This window comes from Delphinus delphis, chromosome 1, assembly GCF_949987515.2.
Source record: "Delphinus delphis chromosome 1, mDelDel1.2, whole genome shotgun sequence".
Classification (NCBI taxonomy): domain Eukaryota; kingdom Metazoa; phylum Chordata; class Mammalia; order Artiodactyla; family Delphinidae; genus Delphinus; species Delphinus delphis.
The window spans coordinates 76,059,877-76,070,117 of NC_082683.1; the positions used below are offsets into that span (position 1 = coordinate 76,059,877).

Here is a 10,241-nt window from a genome sequence, read left to right on the forward strand (position 1 = left end):
TAAGTGCATTAAAAAGATTCTTCATGTAAAACATGCTTGCAATGATTTCTCAGATGCTGGTTTTTAATTTTTTTTGTTTTTGATGTTATGTGTCTTGCTATGTTCTAGCAGTGGTCTTAATTAGAGGTCAGGGGTCCTTTCATAAACCTCATTTTCTCCTAAGCTTATTGTTTGAGCCATCCATTTTAGATCAAGAAGAGGCTTAGTGGGTAAATTATTCACCTGGATTTACTGTTAAACTGATTTGACTTTGAGAGAAGCCAAGGTAAAATAAAGATATTTTATCTTTAATAGAGTTTATTTCCTCAGAATGTGCTGAGTTTTCAGTTTAAAAAAATAATGGTACGTATTTGTTCTAATCAATCATTTTAATAGGAAAAGTAGAAAAAAACAGGAACACATTCAAAGTTAGTAGCTTCCTTAAAACCATGAGCGATATAAGGAATGCCTTCTGTTCTTTCCATCATTATTTGAGATATAGTATTAGATTACTGAGAACCTTAAGGCCCTACTCAATAGATTGTATCAACGCATAATACAATTGACCCTCTGAACAGCACAGGTTTGAACTTCGCGGGTCCACTGAAATGCAGATTTTTTTAAATAAAGATGTATTACAGTACTGCATGATCCGTGGTTGGCTGAATCCTCGGATGTGGAGCTGGGGATATGGCGGGCTGACTGTAAAGTTATATGCAGATTTTCAAGTGGGGAATGGGGGATCGGGTCTGGTTGGCACCCCTAAACGCTTGTGTTGTTCAAAGATCAACTGTAATAATGTAAGAATTGTAAGCTTAGAAAGAATGTCTTCTCAATTTTTAATCATTTCCTTGCAACAGGGATCAGTAGATTACAACCCGGACACCAAATTTGGCCCATCACCTGTTTTTATAAATAGTTTTACTGGAAGACAACCACATCTATTTATTTACTTAGTGTCTGTAGCTGTTTTCACACTGCAAGAGCAGGGTTAAGTAACCAAGTGACCGAGACCATATGACCTGCAGACCCATCTCCGGCTTTACTCTCTGGCTCTTTAGAGGAAAGGTTGCCACCCCTACCTTAGAGCAATAGAGAGTATATCTCTCCATTGGGCATTACTGAGGAGATTTTAATCACACTTCTTTAGTATGCCTCCTCGATTCATAGAACTGGGAGGCACCTGAGAAATCAACTCGTTTGCTTCCCCAGCTTCCTACCACCCACACCAGCTTTTTAATGGCTGAGAAAACAAGCTCAGAAAGGTGAAGTCATCAGCTCAATGTCACACTGCTTAAAGGCAGAACTTGGCATTAGGGTTAGGGAATGTCAGTGCTAAAAAGAACCCAAAGGCATAGTTTTTTAGGGCCAAACCTCTATTAACAGCCATTAGCTAAAAACGTGAAAAATAAAAAGATTCTTAGCAGAGCCATTTCTTATCCTATTTCTGTTTTTAAGAAATATCAGAAAAACCTAAACTCATAAATTAAATGAAAATAATCACTACACAAAATTGATCAGACCTTCCTAGAGAGCTCTTAAAATGAACGAAGTTTAGAGTACAGTTGACCCTGGAACAAGGTGGGGGTTAATCGCGGTATAATTTATAGTTGGTTCTTTGTATCCACGGTTCCTTTGATCTGCAGATTCAACCAACCATGGTCCATATAGTGTTGTAGTATCTACTATTGAAAGATATTTGTGCAGGTCAAACCCATGTTGTTCAAGGGACAACTGTAGTTAACAAAAATTAAATGCACTCATACTAAATCAGATGGGAGGATATGTATACACATTTCTTAACTGTTCATATTAAGTGTCCTCTACTAAAATCTGAGTTAGCCCTGCGTAGTTGAGCAGAAACTGGGGGCAGAGGCAAAGGAAATTAGAAACAGGTGTGCCTCCCAAAGGACATTAATAAAAGGGCATTAAGGCTTTGGATGGACATGTGTTTATCTGTTTTTTCCATAATATACAGAGTCAAAGGCATCAAAAGTATTTAGCAGATTTCACAATCAATTTTTTTATTCCTTTTTTTTGGTTTTAGGAATGTAGGAAGCAGGTGGGCTATGGATCAAGCCAAATATAACCTAGTTAATGAGTACTTTCTGGTGGGAGTTACTGAAGAGCTTGAAGATTTTATCATGTTATTGGAGGCAGCTTTGCCCCGGTTCTTCAGGGGTGCTACAGAGCTCTATCGTACAGGTATATAAGGATGGGTTTCTTTCTCAAGCTGTCCTTAACTTTGTTTGCCACTTGCAAAATATGTGTGATTTGAAGTTTGTTGAATAAAACTCCAGAAAGGCAAGTATATTGTCTGTTTCTATTCACCATTTTCAATACAAAACAGTACATGGCACACAGATGGTATTCATTAAATATTTGTGTAATGAATAAACATGCACGAGATTATAATTAAAAGGCATTGTAGGTATAGTGGAAAGATACAAACTACAGGGCCAGCCTTAGAAATGTGTGATATTCAGTAGTGCCAGCCATACATTCCACCCTTTAGACATGTCTAGTGCTATTTAGGTAGGGGTAGGATGGAGAGACTGAGTCACATTGGTAATGATCCTGTGCTATGTCACAGTGCTCCTAAAGGAATGCTTCAGCAGCTGTGACAGTATTACATATCTGAAAGTGACCGTGCTGGTCCAATCTAATTCTGATTTTTTTTTTCTGTTCTTTGGTAAGATACAATCAGAGGAACTCTTTTCCTGGAGTATGCATGTGCCCTAGCTTTTAACACATAGGTATAGAGAATAGGTTATGAAAAATCAGCACTAAGTTTGAAAATAGGTATTTTATCATGTCTTTAAAAACAAACTAGTCAGAGCACCAAGCATTTGAGAATACAGCATGTAAGGTGACAGCCTACACTTTACCAAGTGGCCATTCTTACTTTTTTTTAAAATAAATTTATTTATTTTTGGCTGCATTGGGTGTTCGTTGCTGTGCGCGGGCTTCCTCTAGTTGCGGAGAGCGGTGGCTGCTCTTCGTTGCAGTGCGCGGGCTTCAGTAATTGTGGCGCACGGGCTTAGTTGCTCTGCAACATGTGGGATCTTCCCGGACCAGGGCTCAAACCCGTGTCCCCTCCATTGGCAGGCGGATTCCCAACCGCTGCGCCACCAGGGAAGTCCACGATTCTTACTTTTATTATTTGACATCTCATTAAGTCTTTAACAAGGGTAAGGATTTGCATTACAAAGGAATAAATCACAGTTCTAGTATGATTAGGGCACTGTTTTTGCCTGAATGATATTAAGACAAAACAATTATGCTCTTCCATGTGTCATATTAACTTAAACCGTCTCTTCAAATAAACAGGCATTGATCTTTTGTGTGTTCTCAGAATTTATTTACCTTTTCTCTTTTTCCTTTGTAAGTAGGAAAGAAATCTCACCTTAGGAAAACCACAGAGAAGAAACTCCCTACTAAACAAACCATTGCAAAACTACAGCAATCTGACATTTGGAAAATGGAGAATGAGTTCTATGAGTTTGCACTAGAGCAGTTCCAATTCATCAGAGCCCATGCTGTACGAGAAAAAGATGGAGACCTCTACATCCTTGCACAGAACTTTTTCTATGAAAAGATTTACCCTAAATCGAACTGAGTACAAAGTGTGGCAGTTAGATTCTTGAACTACAACTTTGACCCTGTCTTCACCTTAGTTCTCAGCTCCACAACTTGGATTGCTGATGGGTGTGTAAGATAATTTGTATTGAACTGAGTTAGGATACAGACAGTGACGTCAAGGAAGTAGATTCTGGCTGACATGTCAGTGGTCTAGGAAGTTTAAGTTTCAGCCTTTTTTTTTTTTTTTTTTTCTGGTTAAATTTTGGTGGGAGTTATAACCTCCTGCCTGAACAAAACCTACACATCACCTAAAATAAACACATAGCAGGTCTAATTGAAGGCTAAATAATGAAATACAATTTCAGAAAAAGTTCTGATACTCTGTTTTTGATAAAGCATTTTTTTTCAACTAACCATGAATGAAGATGAATCCGTTTGCTACTTCCACCTTCACCTGGAGGTTTGGGTTATACACCTCTACTGGATAGTGTTATTAACTGTTTGGCGGTGTGTACTTTGTTTCTGTGAATCACGTCCCATGAAATTTACTGAAATGTTTGATCACGTTTGCTAAGACTGTATCTGCTGTAGTTGGAACTGCCCATATTTATGTAGGTCATTTTAATTTTCTTAAAAAAATGATGATTAGTGTTAAAAATCAATTTAAACCATTATTAATACTGTAAAAAGAATCAAAGCAGTATTTCTCATTCCTGTCTCCCCAGTATCTAAGATTGGGGAAACACTTCAAAGAATGTTGACATTGCCTGAAGTTTTGGTTAAGGCTTCCACACATTAATATCAAAAAAGTAAGTTTAGTATTTGTTTCTCCATGGGTTATTTGTAAAGGTGTAAACTGAGGTATTGGTGAGTCCATATTATAACTCCATTTAGTGAGCTGTGGTATGGGTAGATTTTCCTACTTCTTCTGTACTTTTACTTGTAGACTATTTTTACTAAGGTGCTTTATAATGTGTTTTAAAGCATTGCATTTACGAAAAAAATTGGAAAATGCTGTAAATATTGCATATTTTATGTATTTGGACCAAAAGATTATAAGTAATTAGACAAAAAGTGGTTTTGCACCAATTTTATTATGTCAGGTAAAACCATCAGACCTACTGTTCTTGTATTTTTCATTTAACTTTACTGTTAAGACATCACTGCAGTGAACTTCAATAACCTTTCAATTTTGATACACAGTACATTATTCATAATTGGGGGCAGTAGTTATAGTGGAAAGAGTACTGGATGAGGAGTCAGAAAACTTGATTTCTTGTCCTGGCTCTGCCACTTACCAGCTGTGTGATCTTGGGCAAGTCACTTAATCGCTCTCTGCCTCAGTTTCCTCATCCTGCAGTGAGGATGATAATACCTGTCCTACCTACCTCACAGGGGTGTTGTGAGGATTAAATGAGATGGCATGTGAAAGCACTTTGAAACTGTAAGGCGCTATATAAACGTAAGGTATTATGGAAACATCTTTAACATATAGTTTCATACCACTCATTTTTTAACAAAGGAGAAGAGTCCACCTATAAGCTGGTTGAAAAAACAGTTAATCTCTTGATATAAATTTGTGTCTAATAAATCTCTTCTCAGTGTTTTATCTTCCCTGTTTCAACAACTATTGAAATATTGAAACACCTGTGAACTCTTACAGTTTCCTGAGCAGCTGCTTGAGTTCAGGAGGTTCCCTGTTTGAAAAAAGATTTCATTAGCTGACTCAGGGCAAGGGGAAAATTTGCTCTTCAAATTTGGAAGATTTTTCTGTTTTTATTTTACATTACCGTTCAGAAAGGGTAGCTATTTTATACCTCTGGTTTTTAAGGTATACTTTGCAGAGTTTGATCTCCCTGTGCATTCTTTACCTTCTTCCACTTCTTAGAGGAGCAGAGATAAAGAATTTTAGAAACATTTTCTAAAAGGGTAATCTTTAATATGTTTAGTTTAAATAAATATCCCCGAACAAGGCCTCACCAAACTATGTAAGCATTTTAGTCAGGTGGCTTTAAAGGTTATTAATTGCATAGAAGGAGGAGGGAGCGCTACTTATCAAAAGACATTTATAGACAAATTTAAAGAAAAGCTGAAGGAAGTTTACAGAAAGAGTCATTGTAGCACCCTTTCCCCCCAATAATAGGACAATATTAAGGGAATATCAACAGGCATACTTTTCTTACTTGGCATTCTTTTTGGTGTATTTAATACCTTTTATAGGTATTTGTTGAGAATATATACAGATGATTTCCTTGCCCAAAGTAAAGCACCACCTCAGGATGGGGCATCTGACGTTTGTCTGCTAAGGAACCCTAGTATGCGGGTTATTCTTGGAGTCCAGCTAAAATCCCCTTGAGGTGCATCAGCTCTTTTAGGTAACTAGAGTAGCACATAGTGCACTAGATCTGGGGTCAGTGAACTTTTCCTATAAAGGTTCAGAGAGTAAATACTATTTTAGGCTTTGCACACCATTGGTCTCCATTACAACTACTCAACTCTGCCATACTAGTACAAAAGCAGTCATAGACAACACATAAATGAATGAGCATGGCTGTGTCCCAATAAAACTTTATTACTGAAACAGGTGACATGCCAGATATGGACCATGAGTTGTACTTTACAAACCCCTGTAACAGATTATTATTTATGGAGAAATCACTTTTGAATCTGTACTCTAGTGGCCTAAAAGAGTTTATATACTTCCAAAAACTAACTTCTATCCAAAGAACAGCTTTCTGATTCAGGCAGTCTCTCCCACGGTTTCATAAACTTTGACGACTTCGATTGTTTCCAGGTGGGCGTGTTTTCTTTCCCGGTTTAACAGTTCAGAATAGGGGCATTTATGCTATCATCTTTTAGGGTGGGTTAAAAGTATCCTTCCTGGAGACTGAGGGTTAGATTTAATTCCATGTGGTCCAGTACAGTCCTAGGAATCTGACAAGTGCAGAGTCCTTATAATACCTAACTTTATAATCGAATAAATAGAACCACTGAGACAATAATGTATTTTTTTAAAGTGGCAAATGTGGTTTTCTTTTTTCAGCCTTTGTGCTTTTTCAGTATTTTGAACATAGGGAAAATTTTTTTTTTTATAATACAAAAGCAAATTAACCACTTTGAATTTTAAAAGATAATGTTATATGTGTATGTGTACATATATATATCTATATATGTTTATTTCCTAAAAGAGGAAAAAGTACCTTTTTGTTCAACTTGCATCAACTCCTATTTTCTAATTGCTGTGAAATGGCAACTGTTGATAAATTACTGTGACTGTTTTAAAATGTAATGGGGAGGATATATTTTGATTTTACCCAACTTTAATCTGTAAAGTATCACTTAAATATATCTGATAGCAACACTTAAAATATTGCATGGGGATTACTTTTCTATCATCCATACGCATTTGTGCAACTTTGAACATATTGGGTGATTCTGAATTCCTGATGATTGGATTTAAATTACTGAAAATCAGAGAAAAACTTACTGACTTCTAAACTTTGCATTTTATTTTTTATTCTTAAAATTCAATTAATGCCTATAATTTGAAGTCCACTGTTGCTCTTTCTCAATATTATGTCCTATCAGAGATTCCTAAAATTGTTTGTGCCATCAGTGATTTACAAACAGTATTTTGATATTGCAGATGATTTGCTCATTGTATTTGCATAGTTAGAAAGAAGATAGTTTGTAGACAATGATTCTCTTTTTCTAATAAAATGAAATAAAAATTCTAAAAGCTCTAAAGAATTTAACTAAAGGCTGGTTCCCAAATGCATAGCTGGTATTTTAATTTACATTCAAATTCTACATAGAGAACATCTGTGTAAACCATCTCTGGGTTTTCCCATTGATCATTCTCAAACACACCTACGGTCCTAGAATCCTTTATTATGAGAAGCACCCGGTATTGTAACCTTTTATGAAGTTTGTCTTTAAGAGGCCCAGGTGCTTCTACTTCATGAGTTGACAATTTGACTCTTCATAAATTAGTGCTATTTGCTTTGAGAGGAAGCAAGGCAATTGCTGTTAAATTTTTGCATCCCTTTATGCTATGCAAAGCTGCTGGATGATGCCAACTAAACTGCTGCTCAGGCAGCCTTTTGAGGGAAAAAGCAACCCTGTTTCAGATGCACTGCCAATTCAGCTCCTCTGGAGTGGAGCTCGCTTTCTGATTTCCTGGAGTGGGAATTTTAAAGAATGAAACGGGCGATCAGTTAGATTATTCTACAGTTTAAGTTCATGCAGCTTTGTGACCTTTCCAGTACTATTTATAAAAGGACCCTGATGGTGATGATCTCTTTAAAACGCATCACTGGTAAGCCTATGGTTTAGACACACTGGTGCTGTCTTATTTTTCAGACAGCTTCTTTAGCTTTCTATTGAGAGTCAGGTGTATGAGCATCTCTAAAGCAGTGTCAAATGGAATTTTGACAAACATGGATTGTATATTTTGACTTTTATTTTATAAGTACACAGACAGCTGAAGAGTGCCTTTTTTCCTCACAATCCATGTTGGAAGATGCTCACTCCTTTCTGTGTCTCTGCTTTCTCTTCTCTCCCCTTCCCCTGTTCAGTTGATTCATTTATGCAATACTGTTTCCAACTTGAAACCATTTTGTCACATCTGTTGGAGAGATAATCACTCCTTTTCCTTAACATTCTGCCAGCTTTCTGTTGTTGAAGTGTTTCAATTGATTACCTGATGCAAAAGCTATAAAATAAACACTCAGTGGGAAGGGCAAAAATGGTTTGGTGTCCTGTTTTAATATTTTCTTCCGCAGCCTTGACGCTGAAGGATGTTTTCCAAGTGGACTCAGTGTTCAGCGTCATCAACTTAACCCTCAGATATCACTGCCACCAGAAAGGTACGCATCATCACTGGTCTGTCGTGGTTTTCTGGCATATTTGTGACTTGCAGACTGACAGGCCTTTGCTGCTTTTTGCTTTGTACTTCACCATTGGCAGTGAAATTTCAGATAGAAGATTTACAAGGTATACTTAGGATATACTCTTAATTAGAATTAAAAAGGAAATGAGGAAAGGGCTATCAACTTAGAATAAAAAGGAAATTGGAAAGAAAAAAGTTAATCTGATTAACATTTATTGCACAGTTTAGACACGTCCATAATATTTCTTTGAGAATACACATTTCTGATAATTATGCTTTTCACCCTTAAAGGAGAAACTCTCAATTAACATAGATTTCCAGTTCTCAGCCACTGACTCATTGTTCTAAGCAAGCATCGTATGATATTGGGTTGAATAAAATACCAGTTCAGTGGTACAGTGTCTAAACAGGGAATTTGGTCTGTACCCACAGAGGCAGAACAGAGAGCACGGATTTGAGAGTCAAATGGACCTGCATTTAGCAGTGTGACTTCAGTCAGTGGAGAGAACAGTATCCTTGTAAAGGTTGGACAAGGTAGATGCAAAGTGCTGGCCCAGGGTAGACTAATAACTGGTAGCTTTTATAGGCTGGGTTAGACTATTGTCAGGAAGGTGACCTGCCCTTCTGACCCTGCTGAATACTGGTTGTCACTTTAGAGAAGATGTTTTTATAAATATTTTTGAATACCACTGAATTTTACTTTTTTTTTTTTTTTTTTGGCGGTACGCGGGCCTCTCACTGCTGTGGCTCACCCGTTGCGGAGCATAGGCTCCGAACACGCAGGCTCAGCGGCCACGGCTCACGGGCCCAGCCGCTCCGCAGCATGTGGGATCTTCCCAGATCGGGGCACGAACCTGTGTCCCCTGCATCGGCAGGCGGACTCTCAACCACTGCGCCACCAGGGAAGCCCTGGATTTCTTGATAATATATTTAGTTCGTAAGACCTGTGAGGGGGAAGCAAAAGGAAAAATGTCCAAAGATTTTTTTTTTTTCCTTTCACCTGTTTCATTCTATGAGAGAGAATACTAAGTCCCTTGAATAGATTATTTTTTGGTCTGAAAACAAGGACAATGGGAATTCATGAAAAGATCATCCCTAAGAGTTGGCTAGTTGTTACTCCTTTCTTCCCACCTTTTGGTCCTATGTTTATTCAAAACCAGATGACCAGCTTGGTGAGATCACCATATCCATTTTTGTAAACTTTTGTTATCTTTGCGTTTTACCTTGAAAACAGGTCTCAGACTTTATTTGATTTCCCGTATTTCCATAAGAGCCAGTACTTGCCTCCTTTTCCCCCAGTCCTTCACCATATACATATCGCTTCTGGAGATTCTCGTAACTGGACAACTGAAAGTCACTTGAAAGATGCAATCACAAGGTACAGAGAGTTCTATGACTGGCTGTGAGAAACAGGCAGTTTGTATGGTGGTTAGAATATGGGCTCTGGAGCACCACCAGTTACTAGCTATTTGAACTTGAGCAAATTAACCCTCCCCACGTCTGTACTGTCTCATCTGCAAAATGGGAATAACACATATCAACAGTTAGTTTGAGGACTGAGATAATATATATGTAAATGTAGTACTTACTTGGTTCCTGTTATATAGTAAGTGTTAAAGAAGTGCTAACATTTAAATAAGAAAGCAAAAGATGAGGAACCACCTATTTGGACCTACTGTGTTGCAGTGTGTATCCACTCAGTCACTCATTAACATATGCTAGGCGTGAGGAATAGGAAAGATGAACAAAAGAGGCATGGCCTTTGTTGAGAAGAGAGGGTGTAAAGCAG

At 37.6% G+C, this 10,241-nt stretch overlaps 1 protein-coding gene across 3 annotated transcripts in view; it reads left to right on the forward strand.

The window, feature by feature from the left end:
- The window catches only part of HS2ST1 (heparan sulfate 2-O-sulfotransferase 1), a 187,250-nt gene extending 178,951 nt beyond the window's left edge, over nucleotides 1–8,299 (forward strand). The window contains exons 6-7 of one of the 3 annotated variants that reach the window (XM_060024917.1): nucleotides 2,027–2,184; nucleotides 3,369–8,299. In XM_060024917.1, the coding sequence (XP_059880900.1) occupies nucleotides 2,027–2,184; nucleotides 3,369–3,598 (388 nt within the window). In that variant the 3' untranslated portion in view covers nucleotides 3,599–8,299. Of the gene's footprint in view, nucleotides 1–2,026; nucleotides 2,282–3,368 lie in introns of those variants that run through there. The other 2 variants (XM_060024927.1, XM_069541202.1) reach the window with 2 other exon arrangements.
- Nucleotides 8,300–10,241: the final 1,942 nt, after the last annotated feature.